Source organism: Quercus lobata, chromosome 8, assembly GCF_001633185.2.
Source record: "Quercus lobata isolate SW786 chromosome 8, ValleyOak3.0 Primary Assembly, whole genome shotgun sequence".
In the NCBI taxonomy this organism is placed as follows: Eukaryota; Viridiplantae; Streptophyta; class Magnoliopsida; order Fagales; family Fagaceae; genus Quercus; species Quercus lobata.
Window position 1 is genome coordinate 65,102,091 of NC_044911.1, and position 23,968 is coordinate 65,126,058.

General features: G+C 33.7%; 1 protein-coding gene across 3 annotated transcripts; it reads right to left on the minus strand.

The window, feature by feature from the left end:
- Window positions 1–8,746: 8,746 nt before the first annotated feature.
- LOC115957373 (protein NETWORKED 4A-like) lies at window positions 8,747–12,436 on the minus strand. 3 transcript variants are annotated; one of them, XM_031075598.1, is made up of 3 exons: window positions 12,184–12,436; window positions 11,138–11,243; window positions 8,747–10,861 (listed from the first exon to the last, which is right to left on the minus strand). In XM_031075598.1, exons 2-3 carry the CDS (start codon window positions 11,229–11,231, stop codon window positions 9,060–9,062), a joined length of 1,896 nt encoding a protein of 631 aa, XP_030931458.1. In that variant the 5' UTR covers window positions 11,232–11,243; window positions 12,184–12,436; the 3' UTR covers window positions 8,747–9,059. The 3 variants fall into 3 exon arrangements, with proteins under 3 accessions (XP_030931458.1, XP_030931460.1, XP_030931461.1); XM_031075600.1 differs by having other exon boundaries at window positions 11,138–11,247; XM_031075601.1 differs by having other exon boundaries at window positions 11,138–11,263.
- Between the last annotated feature and the right edge of the window lie 11,532 nt (window positions 12,437–23,968).

A 23,968-nucleotide genomic window follows, 5' to 3' on the forward strand; every position in this document is an offset into this window, starting at 1 on the left:
AGAGAGAGAAAGAGGAAGGAGTTGGTGAAATCGCGCCGATCCCATTTAAAGCTCTCTCTCTCTCTCTCTCTTCGTTTTCATTCATTCATTCAGTCTTCCCCCCAATCCCTTCTTGACGTGTACACATGTCACTCTTCTTCCGTCACTCTTTTCAAACCCCAACCCAAATAATAATTTTTATTTTTTTTAAAGTACATTTTTTAAAATAAAATAAAATCAATTTTTATTTAATGTCATAATATATTTTTAAATACCATTCCTATCAAAAAAACAAATTTTAAATACCATTATTTATTGGGTCAAAGTCAAATTAGACCTTTTTTTTTCCTTTTTGCTGAATAAATACTTTATTACTCAACATAAAAATAGGAGAAATACAAAAATATTTAGACCTGAAACCATCTTTATCTAAAGGTTTCATCACAAATAAAGGCAAAATGGAGAGGGGGACTAGCCTAGAGCAAGGTACAAAAGCAGTCTATTGGGCAAGAAGATGAGCAGGGACATTGCTCTCTCTATTTACAAAAGAGAAAAAAAAAACATTTACAAAAGATTTAGATAAATACAAAATATCATCAGATATGGATTTGATACTCCAGTGAGGGACGGAATCTACATTCTTCAAAGGATCAATAACATTTATAGCATCACCTTATAATATTATATTTCTATAACCTTCCATAACAACACATTTAATAGCACACCAAGCTGCTTTGGCTTCTCCTATCAAAGAGTTCCTTGGATCCAGTTGTTCTGTGCATGCCAACAGAAGCTTTCCTAAATCATCTTTGCCCACTACTACAACAAAAATTTTCTCTTCCCTTATTGCTACATCAAAATTTAATTTTATCCAGCTATTTGGAAAGGGATGCCAAGTATTAATTTTTGGTGGTCTCCTTGGTAATTTACTCTAAGTTTGTTTATGCTCTCAAAAACACGCCTTATTAGTCTAGCAAGCTCAATTGGATTGCTTTTAGATCCCTCCACCCTAGCTTTGTTCCTAAAAAACCATAATTGATCACAAATAAGTAAGGAATATAATTGAAATTCTTGAGCAAATTCATCATCCAACCCCAAATTTGTTTTTGGGTCGAGAATAATCTTAACCCAATCTAGAATAGATATATTTGACAAATTACTCAAGTTAATAGGCCATGGGGTCATCAACCAGATTTGTGCAATCCAGTCACATTGAAGAAACAAATGCTCTAAAGATTCTGGAGCATTATTACACAAATAGCAGTTTAGTGAAGGAAGAGGAAACTTGTTATTAAGGACAGTACAAGTTGGTAAAATATTCCAACTTATCTTCCACAAAAGGTTTTTTAGTCTAGCATTTGCTTTTATTTTCCATGGCTGCTTCCTTGGCCTACAATAGAGGGTGAGTTTGAGTATTTGAGCTTCTAATAGCTTTGTAGACTTATTTCACAGAGAACTCCGCAGAAGAGGTCAAACACCAAAAGACTTGGTCACTTAAAAGCTGATGAGGCAAGTGGATATTAAGAATTCTATTCACCGTAGCTGGCTCAAACAAAATGGATAGTTTCCCTCTATCCCATTGCCTGGTGTCTTGATCAATTAGATCAACAATTAGATGAACATTGTCAATTGCTCCACTTCTAGCTTGGGGAATAAAACCAAGTTCATTGGGAATCCATAGATCTTCCCAAATGCATGTATTAAAGCCATTGCCAATTCTATGGCACATGCCTTTTTTTATTACTTCTCTACAGGAAAATATACTCTAAGATGCCCAAGAAGCATTTTTAGGCATAGAAATTTTCATGAAATTTCTATTTCGAACATACTTTTTGAACACAGCCACCCATATTTTGTCTTCATTACTAACCACTTCCAAAATCAATTTTGCCACCAAGGCTTTATTCATATCTGCCATTTTTTTTTAATGCCCAACCCTCCCTCTGATTTAGGACTACAAATGGAATCCTAGCTTTTAAGAAAGCACTCCCGTTTGTTTTCTTCCTTATTTCCCCACCAGAAATTGAGATACAAAGCATCAAGTTTTGAACAAACTTGGTTTGGGAGAATGAGAGAAGAAGCTTGATAAGAAGGGAGGGATGATGCCACAAAAGAAATGAGAGTAGCTCTACCAACTTGTGACAAGGTTTTCTTCTTCCAACCTTGAAGATGTTGTTTAACTTTCTCAATGATTTCTTCACACGCTACTTTCTTATCTTTACTCGAGACAATAGGAATACCCAGGTATTTTTCCTTCTTATTTGAAGCATTAATTCCAACTGAGTTGGCCAACCTTGTTTTTAGACTATGGGGAGTATTTTGGTTGAAAATAATGACCGACTTGTGGAATTAACCTTCTGACCTGACCCAACATGAGAAAACATCCAAACAATATTTAATTTTTGCCATGTTCTCATCATTTGCTTGTGCAAAGATAAACAAATCATCTGCAAAAGTCAAACTAAACTATGTTCTAATTTGGAATTTGTAATAATGCTGAGCTTGCTATTATATTTTCATCAGTATCAGTTATTAAGTTCATGGAAACCATTTTAACACCCAAAAAAAAAAAAAAAATCTTTTTAAATTAATATGTAAAAGAACTCAAAAATTCCCTATCATTTTCCCCTAAAACTCTAAGCTCCTAATTTTTTTTTTTTAATATGATACTTAACTCCTTCATGATATTGTCTTACATTTAAATTGTTAAATATCTATTAAAATAAATAGCAAGTTACTGATGTGATGACTTTTTTTTACACATAAAATAATAGAACATGGGGATTAATTGTTACTATCAAAACTTAAATTGAATTATGTATTTCACAAGAAAAGCACAAAGCGGTTTTATTAAATTTCCTTTTTTTTTTAAGCTCTCTCTCAAAAAAAAAAAAAAATCACCACTTGACCACTAGTTTCCACTGAAATTATTCAATCCATCCTTCATTAATTTTAAAAAATAAATAAATAAAAAACCTCTTTGAAATGGAAATTCACACCCACAAACACAAATCTAAATCTAAAATCAAAAGCAACTACAAATTTGTTCAAATTTATTTGAAGAGAAAAATCACACACACATATCAATTGTAACCTAAAATTATTGTTGCTACTCTTGCCTAATTCATCTCACTTGCTTCCAAATTGGCTTGTCATCTAACAATCTCAAGGCCATTGATAATTCCCTAACCTGAATTCACCTAAGCCTTTAATCTCGACCAGGACCACCACAAACCAAATATTTCCAACATATGCCAATTTCCAAGCCAACTAATTTTTTTCCTTTTTTTTTTTTTTCCTTTGCTAAAGTAGGTGTCTAGAACTCTAAAGCATTTGACTATTTTTCGAGGGGGTGTGTAGTCTCCCCCATTCCATAAATACTAAGGGTCTATTTGGGATCCGCTTATTTTGCTGAAATTGAAAACTTTTTTTTGAAAATACTATAAATAAAGGTAAAAGTTAGTTGAAATAGTACAGTAGGACCCATGAATAGTACCAAAAAATGTAATGGGCCTCATGAATAGTAGCAAAAATAAACTGAACAGTAAAATAAGCTGATTTTTTAATTTTTGCCAAACACACACCAAGTAGTTACATATATAAATTATTCGATAGTGGTCACAAACATCATGGACCCCTCAGGCCTATAGTCATGGAGTTTAGGCTATGTTTGAAAACGCAGCCTAAAAAAACGCGGCTATAGGCAAAATCGTCCTATAGCCACGTTTTTTTGAGCTATAGCCGCATTTTTAAAATGCGGCTATAGAAATTTTTTTTTTTTTTTTTTTTTTTGTAGTGTTAACTCCTTTGAGTTCCTTTAATCCCAATCACATCCATACAAATACCTAATTGCCTTAAGGTTATATTAACTACCAAATCACCATTACAAAAAGGGTTAAGGGAGGAAAAGTCAGGTTTAGATTAATTAGCTTGATTTTGACCCCAAGATTTATTAAGATCTATATATATATATATATATATAGATCATGATGCTCTCCAGGATACTATCACTATGAATGTTTATGTGTTGTGTTGGCATCTTGGCAAGTCGCTCTCACGATTTATATCGCTCACAACACAACAGCAAACCTTTCCTGGCACGACCGTTACCATGATGTAGCCTTCTGTCCCACTGGATTGCAATTTACCCATTTTGTCAACTTAAAATATTTTATCCTTTTTTCTCTTTCTTTGGTTTGATTGTTTTCATTTTCATTTTAATATGAGATGTGTATCTTCTGCTGGCCCACAATTTTACCTAACGAAACTAAGCCCTTTAATCTTTATAAGTTTATAACGAGGAAAGTGTGATGTAAATTAACCTCCATTAATATATGTATCATGTATGTGCATTGTCGTAGTATTAGAATATTAGCATCCAAGGATGCAAAGAAAAAATCTATTTTGCATCTTAAAATACTACTTTATCTATTTTACCAATTTATTTTACAACTCATCTCACATCTTAGTTTTTATTTTTACATATAACTTAATAAAATAATATAAACTACCTAATAAAATATTATTCTCTCTTTTTTCCCACTCACTTTTTTTCTTCACACACAACCACATTAAAATAATATATATTCATAGGTTGCAAATTATTTTTAGTTTACAAACCCGATGGAGTGGGTATTGGGTGGCTTAGGTTGTAAAATAACAACTTGGGGGGGGGGGGGGGGGGGGGGGGGGGGGGGGGATTGTATTTACACCCCCAATGCTAGTGCTCTTACACACCCTACAAACATATCAATGAAAAGATGTTCCTTTCCATTTCAAAATCCAATTATCGAATCAAAATAGAATGGATGAGAAAGAAGGGGAAATTCGTGGGTTGACTAGGGAACTAGAGTCAGTTGTGGTTGGCAAACAATGATTAGATTACTTTTCACTAAGTACTAGTAGTGGATTATACATAAGTGATAAATATACAAATTATGTTAAAGTATATGAACAAATGTGTGTCTATAGAAGAACTGATGCAAGTTAGACATCTTCTAAAATTTTAAAACAATTCTATAGTTAGTCATTCATTGATTAAACTGATAGTTTAAATTCTATCATATCAAAATATAAAATGCAAGGATCTCTATAATTATTAAAATAATTCTACGGTAGAATTTCTAAAATCTTATATATTTATTTTGGAATAAAGATATACTTGATACTTTTGGCAAATGTCATCTTAATATATTCTTAAATGTCATTTTCTATTTTTGTCTATTTCTATGTAACCTATCCCAATAGGAACGTTCTTCAATCTCCATTCTCCGACCAAGAGTACTTAAGAATTTCCCCACCTCTTACTACGAACACTTACATTGGAATGTATTTAATTAGTTTTATTTTATTTTATTTTTTTTGGTAAACAGACGATTCAATTAACAACTAAGAAAAAACAAAAGGATCAGGACACAGCCTGTCAAAATACATCCCATTGAGGTCATCCTCAAAAACACTAAAAATGTCCACAGGCGGACTAAGAAAGGAAGAAAAATCAGCATCTAGAGTTAAGCTCAGCCTAGCAAGACTATCAGCACATCTGTTCACTTCTCTATAGCAATGCTTAATATGAACCTGTTGGAAGCGAGAGCACAACATCCTACAATCATCCAAGATAGGGGAAATGACATGATTAACATAAGAAGGATTGCCTAAGACATCCACTATGGCCTTAGCATCTAATTCAATCTCAAGATGGGAAATATCTAAGTCACAGCATAACAACAATCCCTCCCTAAGCCCCCACAATTCAGCCTCAAAGCTATTAGTTAACCCAATCCGTTTGCTAAAGCCACTTACCCACCGGCCCCTCTCATCTCGAACAATGCCTCCACAACCAGCCAACCCAACATCACCATTGACGGCTCCATCCGTGTTGAGCTTCTTCCAACCCAACGGCGGTCTCTCCCAACACATCCTCTTAACCACCTTGCCGACCTGCACCCTAGGAGAGGCGACACAATGAAGAAATTCCAAAGCTTGGTTCACTATCTCAGATGCTAGCTTCGGGCTTCTAGTTTTTCTGTTGAAGACAAGCCTATTCCTACTCTTCCAAATATTCCACACGGCAAAGGGAAAAACAATTTTCCAAGGGGGGTTTGCAGCAGTTAAACTACCACTCTTTGAACCATTTGAAGCAAGCCAAACCTGTAAGTTACTTCTCCAAAAGGCTTGGTTAGAGACCGTAACACCCAGCTGGTTCCAAATGTGCTTAATATGAGTGCAATCCCAAAGAGCATGCAAAATAGTCTCCGAGCCTCCCTGACAAATGGGACAAAGAGTCTCATGAACAACACCTCTTTTTTCAAGGCAAACCTTAACAGCAATGCTATTATGAAAACACAACCACAAGAAAGTTTTGATTCTAGGCAACGTATCAGTAGCTAAAGTCCACAAAAAGAATGTACCCAACTGTGAAAATAGTAGTTTTGTAATTCTTAGATATTACAAGTACAATAAATAAAGTTTCATTCTCTTACATTTATGATAAGATCCACTCATTAAAACTTATAATAAAATTCACTATGATTATAAAAATAATTAATAATAATAATAAAATATTATTTCACTATACTTTGAGAATACTTAAAAATTTTCTGATAGATCTAAAATGAACTATCAAATGAATTTTTTTATTTTTTTTTTAGAATCAAATGAAACTAGATAACTACTAAATACTCGGTGTCCAAATTTTATTATTATTTTGTTATTGAGAAGTACAAAAAGCGCATCAAATTTGGAAGGGACAGGCGGACTAACAAATGAAACGAGATAAGATTTTATTACCCAAAAATAAGAAGAAAAAATGAGGTAAGATTTCAAACGAGTATCATTGTTTTACGGCTGACCAAATAAGTCCAATAGCAAAATTATATCATTCATCAGTTCATAATAAAGCCAATTGCCTTTTCAAATCTGACAAGCGCAACGTTGGCATTTCTACAATTCACGACAATTTGGTAAATAAAAGTTTTCTTTAAGTTTAAAACCAAAACCATCAATAAACTAGTAGAATCAACCGCAGATGACCACATGACACGAATTAATCTGCCAATTCATTACACTTTCTCCTTCGTATATACTATTACATCTATAATATGCAAGCTAGAATAGGTCAAGGTTTGGGGAGATCATTGATTTTTATTTTATTTATAAAACCTGACCGGTCTGGAGTTGACAATAGAATAGTCGAGAACATGACAAAGTCAAACGAGAGGTAGGAACACAAATATTTGACAACTCGTCATAGACCACGAGAAATTTCTTCCCTCTTACCAAAAACTTATAAAGTGAAACTATGAAAGTCAAACCACAAAGCAATTATGTCTGCAATGAATAACTTACACTCAAAAGTGCCATGAATTTTGGTGAACAGCTAATGGTAAAATTATGGTTGATTATATGAATAAATTCCTTTTTCTTTTTCCTCCTCTTGAGTGCCTTTTCACCGATTGTTGCATATCTATAAAATTCTCCAGTTGAGTGCTTGTATTAAACTAGCAATGTTTTAAGAATCCATTTGAAGGGGCAAACAACCGGGTTACTGGGAATCTTCTTTTTGGACCAAACAGAATGCTGCTTGCTACCACTACAAGGACCACCGGGTCATTTAAAATACAAGAAGTTTTTAAGAGGTTAGAATTTCAGGTCTTGGTATTCATGAATAGTTTGTTTTCTAGAGTTTCAAATAAAGGTTGACCTTCAAAGTTCAGACAAATATATATATGGTATTCAGGAATAGTTTGTTTTCTAGAGTTTCAAATAAAGGTTGACCTTCAAAGTTCAGACAAAAATGTATATAGAGAGGTTGACCTCTACTCACTTGGATGGATGAAAAGACAGAAGTAGTGATGCCCTTGGCGCTATTGATCCTCTTAACTTCTTCAACACCTCAACCACAACCACAACCACACACGCCTAATATTTATGCGATTTTGGTTGACATTAAGATGGTGCTAATTTCTTTTCCTTTTTGGCGTATTAGCCATTTTTTCACAATGAAAACCAACGAGCTTCTGTTTCTTCTTTGACTGGAAAGATCCCCAACTCCGTTTTGCACGGTAGCAGATGGCTTTCGAGCCTCTTTCGCCTCTCCAGATTATTATACAAATTTTGACGTCATTAATCCAGTGAGAGAGAGAGAGAGAGAGGTGATTGTATACAAAAATAAGGAAAATGTTAAAACTATTATAATTTTACTACAAAATACTAACAAACTAATGTAAAATAAACATGATTGGTAGGATTTACAATCTAAAAACTTATGAATTGCTGGGTGGTTCAGCATGAGGATGAGGTATCCAACATCACTCCTAAAATAATGACCATTTGGTTAGAGTAATTCTGGGATGTTACAAACATAAACCTTACAAACTATGGTGCTACCAATCACAAAAAAATAATTCAAATATTCATTTATTATTATGTTGTTTAAGTGATAATTATATTCTTGTCACAATAGTTTGTAAGCTTTTTTGTGTTAAAATTTGTGGTAACATTAACATGTTCCATTTAGGTATATAAGTGTATCATGTTCCAATTAGAACAAAGCACACATTTATATGTCAACGATTTGATCGAATTTACGTGTATATATTTTCAAAAATATGTACAAGTCAAAACTCATATTGTAGGTATAATGATTGCATACTAAAGTTGCATATCAACATCCATTGATTTATATTCGATTATTAAATACCATAATCAAATTGCTAGATTCAAAGCCAAGAAACAACCTATTTGTTAGCAAAGTTTTGGAGATTGATAATGAAATAGATACTAAAATGCATTTTAGCTGAGAATGCCCCCCAGTTTTAGCTTTAAAACAAATGAATCTGTGCATTCACTTCGAACAATGCCCATTTTTAGCATGACCAAAATAGAACATAACACAGGCATCAACCTAGCTGCACATCAATGTCCAATCTAAATTGATCATGAGACAATACCAAACTATAATGTTCAATATCTCCCAAAAATATATAAAGATTCATCAGCACATTCAGGCTACAGAAAATAAAGGAAAAAGGAATATAAGCCTTAGGAACTTACTAGACCATTACTGCAACCAAGTCCACTTAAGAAGCCAGAACTGCATGTTGCTTGTGCACAATAAATGCTTTACGAAGTTCTTGATACCAACTTCTATAATGCTCCAGTGAGAAACAAAGCTGCCTTATCACCTCTCTTTTCTCCTCAGCCCCATCTGAGATGAGAACTCTCTGGCTATCTACTTCTTTCTCCAGCTCCTCCACTTTCAATCTCAGTTCATCTACTAGATTCTGTGCACTTTTACCTTCAGCAATCAGCTCCACATGCTCCTGACGTAACTGGCCAAGATGCCCCTCCATTTGCTGGATCTGGCTGTCACGAGAGTTCACTTCTGCTACTAGTGTGTGAAGCTTTGCATTGAGCCCATCTTTCTCTGCCATTAGCATATCAAATTTCAGTTTGAGTCCGTCAAAATCTTTATTCAAAATTTCCACATTTTCCCTCCTTTCAATGAGTTCATCCTTCAACTGATTGATCTCACTTTGCAAAGCCATCTCATGGGCAACATGCAAACCTTTCAATTCCACTTTCTCAGCCTCGCATTGCCTTATTTCACTTTCTAATGATCCACTTCTCAATTCCCATTCTTTGAGAGTAGAATCAAACAAGGTCTGCTTCTCTGACAAACTTGAAATATCACACTGCAAATGTGCCTTCTCCCTAGAGAATTGTTCCTGGGCATCACTCAATGCAAGCTTCAATTCCCTTACCTCAATGTCACGGCTAGATACACTAGTTTTGTACCTTTCAATACTCTCATGAAGCTCCAAAGCCTTCCTTTTACCTGAATCAAGCTGGGCCTGCAACATGGCTATCTCTTCCCGAGCTACCTCAAGCTCACCCTGCAATTCATAAGTACCTTCAGATGTTCTATTCACAAGTTCAAGCCTCAACTTCACAATCTCTTCATCTGATCCCTTAAGCCTTTCTCTAGTTACTTCCGACTCTTCTACCAACCTCCTAATCTGGTTACTAGAGTCTGAAATACAAGTTTCCAATTCAGCTATTTGATTTTGCAGCTCCAACACTCGTCCCCTCTCCAATTTAAGGTTGGCCTCTCTCATCTTGATATCTTCCTGCACACAATCAAGCTGCGCCTGCATACTCTCTACAAGTACAATAGCAGATTCACCCTTCTCAAGCTGACTCTTCAACCTGGCAATCTCTTTTTCTGAAAGCTGAAGTTGTAGGTTGGAAACCCTTAGCTCTTCCTCACTTTGGGAAATTCTGCCAAGCATTTCCTCATAACTATATTTCTCTCCTACCTTCAACATATTATCCATATTGTCTTTTCTAGCTGTCCAGAACTTCTCTTTCATGCTAGACACTTCAGTTTCCATCTCAGAAATCTTATGATGCAGCACCTTGCCATCAAAATCCATTGGTGGGCTCAAGTAGTTGTTGAGAGTTAAGTTAAAAGGTTCTGTCTCAGAATCCGATGAAAAAGATGATGGAGATGATTCAATGCCCTCCTTCAAAGAAAGAACAGAGTTTCCAGCACCAGAGCTAAGGGATACGTCTGAATTGATAGCTTGATGACCAGAACTGTGAAAACCCGACTTCTGATCAGGAGTGAGTAGTGGAGAACCTTGTCCAGATCCAAATTCAGAACTGCCAAAGCCCTGCATTTGGAGTTCTGACGGTAAACTCTTTCTTAATGCTTCTGTCACATGATCATAGCGCTCAGCCAGTGATTGATACATGCGGTGGAATTCCCCAACATCAGCAACCAATTGCCTCTTCTGACCATTCAATTCAGCATTCTCCACCAAATGATCACCATCCGCTTGGATCAGGTTCAGCATTTCCTTAACATTCTGGCCCATCACTGTAATCAATAAAATGCACTGGTCATGGAGCATTTTGTTACTCAACTATTGAAGTATGAAATCTGAAATTGAAGTTAAACAAAACAAAACCACATCGCTCTATGCCAACGGAAAAATGTTATGTTAGGCTGAACATAACAGAAGCCTTTGATTGGAGGACAGGACCTTGTTAATGGTTTAGTAAATTATACCAGCATTCTCTATATGTAGTTTAGAAAAGTGGTTAACAGAATAGAGAACTATAAACAAGACGAGTTGTGAAAAAAGTTGCTTACCCTCAAGATTTTCTGCCAGCCACTTAGAATTCTCAGGACTAATATGACTGTCCCACCAACATAAATTTGACTTCTTTGATTCTGTTGGCTCCATATAAAACTCCAACTGACTTAAACAATTACAAACTACTCAATGTTAAGACCTTCGGTGGTAGTAATAATGACAATAATGATGATGATGATGAATACAATCATTTTTTTTTTCATAAGTATGATGAATACAATCATGCTAATAACAAAAAACAAACATGAAAAATTTTGGGGAAAAAACACTGAGAAGTAGCGCATGATCGTACCATTACAAAAGCAATCTAACTGGAAATGAAATTGTTTTAAGGAAAAATAACTTTATTCTGAAAACTACAAAAATCTGTGCTCACAATTGGAAATAACAAGTAGCGCATTCAGAAAATCTTGTCGTGCGTTGTACAAAACAAAACAAAACTAAAGAGTTGCATATTTAACCTCTATGGCTCTATCTATCCTATTCCATTTCTTCACTTCCTTAATCTTACATAAATTTAAATTGTCATGTTGTACTCAAACTTGACTTCCTTATGAATGGTTCCTCTTCCTCCAAGAAAGTAATGTTGATAAGAATAATAAATTAATTCATCACATTCATTTGTTGATAGGAATCCCGTGCCACAACAGACACCAAATTGGTTAAAGAAAAAACAACAATCAAGCCAAATTTTAGGGTCGGCTATGGATCCTCAACAAAGTAGACAGGGTATTATTATTATTATTTTTCCTTTCAAAGCCACAACATGTCATCAAGTATGTATTTCTCTATCTATTTATGTTCCCTCAACTCAGTTTCTATCACTAGCGCATTAATTACTTTGATCTAGAAGATGAACAAAGCATGTCATGTCCTCAAATTTTACATCAATAGCATCTAAACAATTATAATTTCAGCTACTTGTTATGATAATTGATAGAGCATAGCTGGGTTGGGTATTATTAAAATTTTCATAGGCAGCAAAAGCACAGTAGCAGGGCGTATATGGATGAGATGACGAAAAGTGAGTGTAGTGACTGACCTTTTTTTCTTTTTGGATATGGATATGGATCTGAGCGAGGCAGAGGAAAATCGGAAAGACCTGAAATCCAGACCCCAAAAATTAAAGGAGATCTGTACTGTACTGTACTGTGTGTAGTCTTAATAATAATTTTGAGGAGAAGAGAAGGCCTAATAATAATAATCGATCAAAGGGGTGGTTTTCGCTTTTCGGAATTGAGTTTGGGAGTTAAGAGTGTTGACAATCAGAAAATGGCTTAACAAGTAATAGACACTGACAGACAGTCAGGCATAAAAAAGAAAGAGACTCTTCCTGTTCCCCCCAATTTGCCCGCCTTTTCTCTCAAAACCCCAAACTACCCTCCTTTCTAATTTTCATTTTCGACCTTTTTTCTATTGTCTGTCAATATGCTTTTAAATTTAATCAATATATAATAAGTACAATTATAGCCTGAATTATTTGTCTTTGTTATCATCTTTTAATTTAGCTAGAGATAATAGATCATTTGTTTTTGGGATAATCTAGCTAGATAGATGTATTAAATTAATCTAGCTAGAGATAATGGAGAATCATGTCAACAATGGACATAGATATAAAGCCAAAGAAATGGTATTTTGGTAACTTGGAGATGACCCCCCATAATTACGCATCAATTGATGGGCCGGGGGCCACCTCCCGCGAAACGACTTTAAATTTTTGGAGGGAAATTTTTGAACTTTCAAAACAAACAATGTGATTTCATTTTTTTGAATTGTTTATTTATGTGTTGTTGCAAGTTGCAGCCTGCTGTACCTATCGTTGCCTTGTCTTGTAGTTGTAGCAGGCAAGGCAACAATTTTACAATTTACAATTAGGTAAGCCTTCCTCCCTTCCTGGGCCCCTGTTACTCCACTCATCCACTGCTCAACTTTCCTTTCTTTTCTTCTTTTTCTTCAACATGAGCAATTTGTGATATCATCATATCATAGCATAGGGGTTAGAGGTTATGTACTTATCAAATCAAATCAAATCAAAAAAAAAAAAAGGTTATGTACTTATATTGTGATTTGTGTTATCAACAAATTTTACATTTTAGAGCTATTAATTTATCTAGAAATAACAATAAGCTCAACATGGTCTTATTCCTATTCATGGGCTCAGACCAAGGAACATAATCATATAATCATATATTAGAATCCTAATCATACTTCATAATATCATTAATATTTTCCAAATGTGTTTTCTCTTTTTTCTAGTGGATTCTAGGTTTTTATTATGGATTCAAGGCACCCTTATGGATATAAGGGTTTCTTTAAGCTAGAACGAGATCTAGCCCTTTCAATTTTGCAACATGCTCGTTGATTTGGATTTTAATTACCATACAAGATTGTGTTAACAATAGAGATAATTATTGCGAATATATAATACATAAGCAAATTATTGGTAAGCAGGACTTTTCATGATATTTATAAGAATTACAAATGTAGGGTCTCAATTTACAGTCTAAGCCCAAAACGTATGGGATGTTGGCCCAATAAGCTCAATACAATAAATTTGTAGAGAATAAGTTGAAGAACTAGGTCCTAATTAATTGAACAACGGATAAGTTTAATTTGAACGACTATCAAACACAAATAAGAGATTTGATCTTAATATATTTTCAATCCGAGGAGGTCCCCCTTGTATAAATTAGTCACAAATGGATACAAAAATAATTTAGATTGCTACAGTCTTTTTCTCTCTATTTTTCCCGATCACCTCTTCATGAAAAGCCTTTCACATTATATATCTTCCTTTGGACCATCTTCATCCTACACTTGTTGATCATCCGAGCCCTTACTTGAGTACCTGTCCCATCAGACACTCTCTTTGGTTTTTCTGTGAGTTATGGTAGCTAAGGTAGCACTGTTCAGAGGTTTTCTCCACATAAATGCGGCTAGAAAAGTAGCTGCAGTGCATTTAATGCGGCGGTGGTAGCTTTCCCTTAGATATTTTTAGGTTTCCTTCATTTTTGTATATTCATGAGGCATGTCCCTATCATTGGAACTTCTTGGAAGATCACTCTATTTTTTGGAGTATATACTTTGAACTGTATTCATCATATCCGAAGAGGAATTCTTCCTCGAATCGTCCTCCATTTGTTCCCTACTTATGAGACTTTAACTGGGAACCCCTAATAACTATTTGTTCCTCCTTGGACCTATCAATGTCCTCAGACAAAACCCAAGGCCTAATATATGATCTTGGGCCCTCACCCCCACAATAGATTTTATGAAACAATTTTTGGCGAAAACACTATTTTGGTCCTTATATTTTAGGGTCACAGTCAATTTGGTCCCTACATTTTAGTAGCAGTCAATTTGGTCTCTGTTATTTTCAATTTGCAATCAATTTGATCCCTACCATTAACTTACTAATGGAAAATGCCTACGTGGCAAATGATATGCACAGTTGGCACAATTAAAGCTGACATGGCTTATAAAATAATAAAGAATTTTAATTGAAATTACAAAAAATGCCCCTATAAAAAAAATGCCGTGTCAACATAGAAAAAAAAAATTAATTTCTCAAATTTTAAAGAAAAAAAACTTGATTTTTCTTTTCTTTTCTTTTCTTTTCTTTTCTTTTCTCTGTCGTTCTTGTAGTTTCTTGACAAACAAACATAGCAAAACTGATTTATTTATTTATTTATTTTCCCTCTCACCAAAATCACACCCCAAAAAATTCTATCAACCAAAAGTAACCAAAAGTAATATCAACAAACTAAAACCATCATAGAGAAGTTTCAATTATTTTCTGAATACAATTTCATTTCTTAGCAACCAAACTGAAAAAGAATATATAATAAATATCATAGAGACATTTCAACAAACACAAGAGCTTAGTGCAGTAAAACCTAGGCAAAACATAAATAAGAACAAAATGAAATGAAACTATAATACAAAGCCCGTAAGAAGTAGCAGATGGATTTTTGTTTTTCCCACTACATTTTCCTCTTTGTTTTTCTTGAGAACCAAACAAAAAACAAAAGGAAATATTGCAGATCAGAACTTTACTACCCACTCCAACAATCCACCCTTGGCAATGTCCTTCACCGCGCAATTGTAAGCAGAAATCCCAACCCAAATCGACCATTATCTCCCTCCTCCATCTGCCGATAAAACCATCAAGGGTTATACTGGTTTGGCCAAACATGCTCACTGATTCAAGGGTTGAAGAAAGCCATTGCCATGTTGTTGCCATCCACCGGACCTAGTTATGCCTTTTGCAAACCATTGCCATGTCATCACCATCCATTGAGGACTCTCTCCCCCTCTTCAAGTACAACCCAAATTTGGGTTTTGGGTTGTTGACATAATAGATTGATTATGCATAGATCCAATTCAAGGACCCCGAAAGAAAAACCCAGCCACCGACTGCATCCAATCTCCACCAAACCTCTCTCATTCGATTTCCTACCCACGGTTCGAGATGTACTTTATCTTGAATCTTCCGTGTGATTTTTTTCTTAAGTTTTTAGTTTTTACATGTTTGGTTGCCCAAAAAAGATTTTTGGATTTTAATTTTTTTTTTAAATATTTTTTTGCTGATTTGGATTTTTTTAATAATTAAAATGTTGATTTGTCATTTTTTAATATTAATTTTATAAGCCACATTAGCTTTAATTGTTCCAACTGTGCACATCATTTGCCACGTAGGCATTTTCCGTTAGTGAGTTAATTGTAGGGACCAAATTGATTGTAAATTGAAAATAACAGGGACTAAATTAACTACTACTAAAATGTAGGAATCATATTGACCGTGATCCCAAAATGTAAGGACCAAAATAGTGTTTTCACCATAATTTTTATAAAAAAAGTAATTCTTGATTATACTTGATTTAGAGGATTTCTTTAATTGTGTGGATTTTCATAAGCTGAGAAATGTCAAATTTGTTTTATGTAAACCTAGTCAGTATGCCTTAAATTGTTGGGAGCAAACACAATTTCATAGAATCTGATAGGAAAGACCAAATTCGTTCATGCCCAGTAATTAAAAAAGAAGCTTACAATTTATTTTTGTTTTATTGGATAATGATGTAATTTTGTGATATACAAAACAAAATTATAGGCCAAAAAGTTCATACTCAAGCAATGATAATTGATTGACTAACCATTCATCCATCAAGAGAATATATAAAATTGGGGATGAACAATATAGAATTGAGTTTAAAAAAAAAAAAAAAACCTCTTGAAGTGGTTAAAAAAAAATAAAGACTTGCAATAAGTTGATGAATTGAAGATTTAAGGAAATATTTTTCGAGGAATTGATCAAGAGGTCAAAGAGCATAAAACAAAGTTGATTAAGGAGAATGGTGAAAATCATGAGATGGAAATTATTGGAAATATCATGAAATATCTAACTGAAGTCAAATATGGTGATGAGGCCGTAGGCAACAGTTCCTAGGACCCGATTGATTTGCAAAATATGATTAAACAGTCCATTGATTTTCTTAGAATATAAAATTTTGATTTTGTTTTCAATAATTTGTTGATTGATATTGTAAATCAATTGAAGGCCAATGGGAAGAAAATTATCCTACGGTGTATCAATGGTACAAGTTTCAAAATCGAATTTGGAGCAAAAGATTTCAACTTTTTGACAAAAACTTGATGTTGAGTTCCTTTCAAGTGGAGTGGTCTGATATATGACATAATATGGGGGTAATTTTCACCGCTTGTTAATTTTTAAATTTTTATATAATTTTCGAAATTTTAGGTTTAGGGTTATTATTTTACTTGATTTTAGGTATATTAAATGCATTTCGAGTAAAATCAAGGTCCTATTATGGTAGGGTATCAAATATGATCTGTTTAAAAATATTTTTACTCGAAAAACAAGTTCTTGAAACATTTAAATAGGACTGCAAGTCTGCAATATGACTTTAGGTGTATTTATTATTTTTCTAGTCAAATTTATGGTCCTATTACCGTTTTTCTAGGTTTTTTTTGTGGATTCAATAAATCCCTTATGGATTTACGGGTTTTGTCAAGCTAGAACGAAATCTATCCCTTTTAAGTTTCCATTATACACTAGATAGAAATAACTATGGGGTGATTCACTAAGAAAGGCACATATAGAATTGCTGTGGAAAGGAACATGGAGACGACAGGGGAAGTAGAAGTAATTGGGTAGAAATGAAAACATTTTGGTTCAATTGGATAGGTCCTCCTTTGTCCACAAAACTACGGTGCCCCTTAAGGCCCAACCCAATATCTAAGGAGATAATATATAAACTCACTAAAACTTTTTAAAATTTTCAATGTGAGGTTATTTTTTTCACTACCTTCAACTTGTGTTTAAGTAGGTAGGTACTTTCGGAATCAATTTCTTATTTGCTTCTTAATGATTTTAAACAAGTAACCACATGAATGTTATTCTCTTCACGAAAGAGATCATGACCCAACGTAGCTGGTCTCAGGAGACGTGGGTTCTACATTAAATTTGGTTCGAAGTTTGCAAAAAACCAATTCTCAAAACTTATTTCTTTGCAGAGTAGGCAACAAAAATGCTCACATGTTAGCGTGACAAGCAAAGACCTTGGACAACATGCTAGTGTGGGTGGAAGATGCCTCAATGATTTTGAATTATTTTCTTTTGGGTAAAATACAAAAATCACTAGTGAGGTTTGAACTAATACTAGATGATAATAAACCTTTTAAAAAATATTCAATATTCTCGCTAAGCACAAAGAACACTTAACATCATTTGAAAGTTCCATGTTCTTCTAAATTCTTTACTTTCTTTCAACAATTTATCTTGACTGTACAAGTCTTATAGCTACTAGCTACTGCATATACACGATAAAGTGTTTAGGTAACTAAGTGTGCATTTCGATTGGATGTGTTGCTCAATTTGAGCGTTTAATGTTTTTTTAGTGGGTCCCATGAGTACTGTTCACGTACCATCAAATTCAGCAAAATATAGATTTTTAGGTAAATTTGGATCCTACTTACAACACTATTTATACCTTTAAAAATTATTTTGATACAATGTTTTCAGCAATAAATTTTCAATTTTTAGCAAATAAGTAGTATTCAAACACACTTTAATCTATATATAAAATAATAGGTGAAGCAGAGAGAGTGTGAAATTGAATTCCAAATTAGAACTCTAATTTTGTGCCATGTGTCTAGAATCTGAAATTGAAGTTGAATTTTGCATCATGTGGCTAAATGTATGTGGGCTCATTCTTATTAAAACCACTTCTATGTATCGGGTCAAGTGAGTTATTGTGCTAATTAAGTCTTTTCTTGATTTTGTAGTCAAACGTGAAAACCAAAGAGATTAATATCGGTGATAAGAACTTGGTTTGGATACATTGCATAATTTCCTAAAAGATAGCAAAGTCAGAGTTTGCATCTTTGTTATAAATTGTTTACAAAGTTTGCATCTTTACATTTGCATTGAGTTTCGGATTAAAGTGCTTTCTTCTTGGTTCTGACACTGAGTTTTGTTTACTATTCACTTACAAAGTTTGCATATTTACATTTGTTATAAATTACTAATATGTGATTAGATGCACATTATGCCTAAAATTCACTATCCTTATATTTGACTTTCTGTTCAGGTTTGACACCTATAACAATGAAGAAAGCACTGCTGTGGACTGATGGATGATACTTTTTGTAGGCTGCAAAGGAACTTAGTGATCAATGGAATCTCACGCAAATTGGAGAGGACCCGGCTGTAGATGTCTAAATGGCAGATGTGAGTCACTATGTTTTTAAAATGTTCAGTGAAGGTAAGTGTTATGAACAATGTAAATTTTTCGGAGACAGATTTATTATTCTATATTTACGCAAGTTTGGTCGCCTTCTTGGAGTGGATCACTCCACCCTGTCTTTCTACTGGAATTTTTATTCAGATTGTTACAATTTAATTCGAAATTCAATTTGAATTTTCCTATTGTTGTTACTATCATATATTATCATTCCAATTGTTCAATTAAAATATGAAATTGGAGTCCAATTTTACTATACACGTGTACATTCTAATTATTTTTAATTTTGTTGTCATGTGCAGAAGTCAATGAGATGAAATTAATAACACATTAAACACTCATACTTTGGGAATCGGTAATACCAATCTAAATCCATTAGACATGCTTCGTGATAATATAACTATGAAGGATGTATAAAAACACGCACAAACCCCTCTCTCTATAAAAAGAGATTGGAGAGAATTTTTTTTATCAGCCATGGAAGTTCAGAGGTTTTTTCTTCACACAAATGCCCATCATGTTACAAAATGACCCATTGTAAAACTACAAAATGAGTACAACTCTGAGGGTTTTTTTTTTTTTTTTAAATTTTTTTAAGCTGCGAAAATTTCAATCACCAATAGAGATTGAAGATTCAAAAGCGTGAATGGATCTTTTGGATAAACATTGTCACCAAGGTTCATCTTTCTGTGTAAAATATATATACTGCTAAGTTTTGTTAATGAAATTTTCTGGTTAATAATATGAATTTAGACTTAACTGAGCTTTTTAAACATAAATAAACTCATAATTAATAATATATTCATTCCCGTGCGGTGCACGGGGCTACATACTAGTGGTAGATAAAATGCAAGGCAAATATGGAAAAGAAAACAAGAGAAGCACAAGAATTCTCAAATAATATTAAGCGATATTCAGATTTATGGAGCAGAATGAATATTTTTGAAAAATTTTGGTCTTTAATGGATCACAAATTTTTATTATTTATTTTTTTGAGTAAAAGGTTAGAGATTACAAATTGTGAAAGGAATTATAAATAATTTTGTTTGGGGGGTAAAATTATAAATAAAAAATTGCGTTGCCCTAAACTTGACTAAATCTTACTGTGTTGGTAAAAGTGGTTGATCAACAACCAACTTGCTTCTCATTGAAAAATGATCGGTTGTTGTTGAAATTTGGTCCCCCGGCGCAGGTGAAATTTGTCATACACTTTCCACGTGTGAGTGCGAGTAGTGGAACTCAGGGATTTTTATTTTATTTTGGTGGGTGTGGCACTTACACTAGGGGAATTGAAGTATGGTTGCATTGTCCGTATGTATGTATGGGGGATGAAAGAAAGCAAAAGCGGACTGTCACGCATTCGTCCAATCCAAAGCGAGAAAAGGAGAGAGAGATGGAAATAAAGTGTTGGCTTGGGTCACGCACTGATGGAGACCATACAATAATACAAACTACAAAGACAAAGACAATCAATCGTGGAGTGAGCTGTAGCTGTGAGCAAAATTGAGAAATTGACACTACTTTCCACTCTTCGTTTTAGCAAAAATTGTCACTAGGACACGCAAGGACATTGCAATGGAACTATTTGAGTTCAGCCTTTTTTGCGACTTATAATAATGCAGAAACAACTTTTCTTTCTCGTCTCCCTCTTGTTTTGGACTTGGCTTTATACATGTCAATCTACTTTTATTAACAAAAAACATTATATTTCGGATCTCTTGCATTGTTTAAAGAATTTGTTCTTTTCTCCTCTTTATATCCGTTACAAATCAAAAACTTAATTAAAACGAGTACATTCGGTGAATTCCATATATGAGTGTGTGGGTCAATGATCCGAATTAAAGTCTCCATAAATTATATTTTAAAAAAAAATGATAACACCCGTTACTAATTACGCAGTGTTCAAAGTTCAAAGTTCAAAGACATGAGGGACGACGTACGTGCTCCTCCATTTTGGGGTTTTGCAGCTGGAGCCAGGAGCCAGCTGGGGGGCATTCCTTTTACATAATTTAAATAATTAAGTACCTTTCCGTGCTCCTGTATACCATATCATTATTAATTCAATTGCATACCTTTATTTTAACTTGTAGTGAATGGAGGCATCCCTTCAACGTTTGCCTCCTGGCTTTCATTTTGCCGTCTTTGGTGGTTCTAAGGAAATTGAATTCTAGAAAAAAAATTTAGGAATACAACTAAATACTTGAAAATATTTTAAATGGTAGAGTCTATTTTGATACATACTACTACAACCATCCAACTACGTTTCTAGTCTCTTGCTTGAACTTGTTACCAAACAAATTACTACAACTCAACCCACTCGTTATGAAATTGCATCCGCTTTTATTTAGGTATGTTTGGTAGACTGTAATAGGCATTATAATATAATAGTTATTCTTATAGTTTAGCTATTCAATAGTTATTTTATGTTTATATTATATGGAATAATCATTTCTTATGAATAATCATTCATTTTAAAAAAAAACAAACACACACACAAGGGAGAGGGGAATGGGTTCTAACACAAAGGCACACTACAAATTCCACTTAAAAACCATGGTAATGAATAGTCATTCTTTAAAATGAGAAATAACTATTTATCTCTAAAAAATTTGTAATAGTTATTCCTTAGTAGGAGTATTAATTTATAAAGTTAATATATTTCCAAAGAATAATGTTACAAACACAAACTATTTTATAATCTTCCTTTTTCATTTCTATCCTCCATGTGTAGGCCAGATGGTTGGTGTTGATACTTGTCCCATCAGTACCTTCTTGAAGTTTTTGTATAGTAGTTGTAAGACTGAAAACCACTATTCAGGTATTACTTCCACATTAATACGGCTAGAGGGTTAGTTGCAAAGCATTCGATGTGGTGGTTGCAGCTTTCTCCTAAGATATTTTAGGACTCCTCCCTGTCCTATGTTTCTGTAATGCTTATCTATATCAATAGAATTTTCTAGAATGTTCCCTTGGACGGCAAACCACCCTTTCGGACCTCGGTTTTGGTTAGCCAAGGAGGCATTCATCCTCGGACCACCTTTATGGGCTACTCCTCCTCAGATGACTTCACATTTTAGGATTGGGCCACAGGCCCAATATATACATAGATAATGAGTTTCTGGGCCCAATACCCCTACAATAACTATTTGAAAAATACTAAAGTCACATCAACAATTTGTAAAAATGTTGTAAAATAGTTTGTATCTGTAGTAATACTCATTTCCAAATAAACAAACTTTTCATGTGCACATAACAATTATGAAAATAAAAAATAACTAATTTATCTTTCAAATTAAAAAAAAAAATGATTTTTTAGGAAATATAATTATATGAGTAAGATATTTATTTGATTTAAAATACTTTCATTCTATTTTTTTAAGAGTTCTATTATTGTGTTGTCATCCAACAAATGAATAGTAATAATTATTACATTACATCAACTTTTATTCCTTGTAATGTAATACCTATTTTTATGTAATTACCGTTACAGACTACCAAACGTGCCTTAATCCCATATGAGAAGGATGCACCAAGATGGAGTATATAATTTAATCTCTTTTAAAATTAATTTTTTAAGCGTGTTGCAAATATCATACTCCTCTTTAATTACACTTGCATTTCTGATAGAAGCATAGAAAAGGACAATGGTTGACAACTGTATTATTAAGGAGAAGACTATATCAAACCAAGTTTTGAGTAATTAATTAGCTGCAAGTCTTCTATATATGAAAGCTACATCTCACTTAAAATCAATTTTCTTACCTAAAACCAATTAGTTATTTATAGCCTTTACTTTGGATTGAGATATGGCAACATGTAATTACCACCCTCATATGGGATTTTTTTTTTTTTTTTTTTTTTTTTTTGAGAAAAATATGAGATCTAAAAGTTGATAAAATAAAAAAAAAATGTTTTTTTTTTTTTTTTATGTTTTTTTACCTAATCAACTTTTACATCTCACATGAGATGAGTCTAGATTCCTTTTCTTCAACAATTATGTACACAGTAATTAATTTAGTAGATGATTAAGTGTCTATTTGGGAACAGTTTATTTAGTTGAAATTGAAAATTTTTTGCTGAAAATACCATAGATAAAGGTAAAAGTTAGCTGAATAGTACAGTGAGACTCATGAATAATACCAAACAATACAGTGAGAACCACGAATAGTAGCAAAAATAAGCTGAAATTGCAAATAAATTATAATTTTTAGCTTGTCCTAGATGGGCACTAAGTGTTTATTTGGTATCCCATAGTTTTTTGATAGTTTGTTTATTATATATAAGAAAAAAAAAATATAGTTGTTGATAATTTATTTGTTATATGTTAAATGTAAAACTAAAATTTAAATTATTTTAAAAAATACTTGTAGGGACACGATTTTCAGCCTAGGTCCAAAATGTATGGGATACTAGCCCAGTAAACCCAGTATAATAAATTTGTAGAGAGTGGGTAGAAGAACTAGGTTTTAGTGAATGTGATAACAGTTATAATGAATTTCCAAGACAATCAAACAGAAACGAATCAAGTTTGTACAAGAGAGTTTGTCCAAGAGAGTTTGTCCTTGGCACAATCCGAGGAACTCTGTTCTAGTATATATTGGATGATAATGGTTACAGGAATTGTTGAGATTGCTATAATGCTTCCTCTTCTTCTATTTTCCCCCCGATCTCTGGGGTCTCTATCCTTATTTATACTACATATCTTCCTTCATCTCTACCCTACATGTGGATAGTTGATGGTTTATGCTGATACTTGTCCCATCAACCCCCTCTAGAAATCTTCTGGGGTGATTGTAAGGCTGCAATAATACTATACAGAGGTCACTTCCTCATCAATGTGGCCGGGGAGTTAGCTGGGGTGCATTCAATGCGATGATAGCAGCTTTTCCCAATATATTTTGGGATTCTTCTTTGTCTTTTGTTCCTGCAATGCTTATCCATATTTCCAGAACTTCATGGATCGCACCTCTAGATGGCAGGCATTCTTTACGAACCTCGGCCTTGGCTAGCCGATGACAAATTCATCCTCGGCACAAACTCCTAGGCCATTATGTTCAATATTAT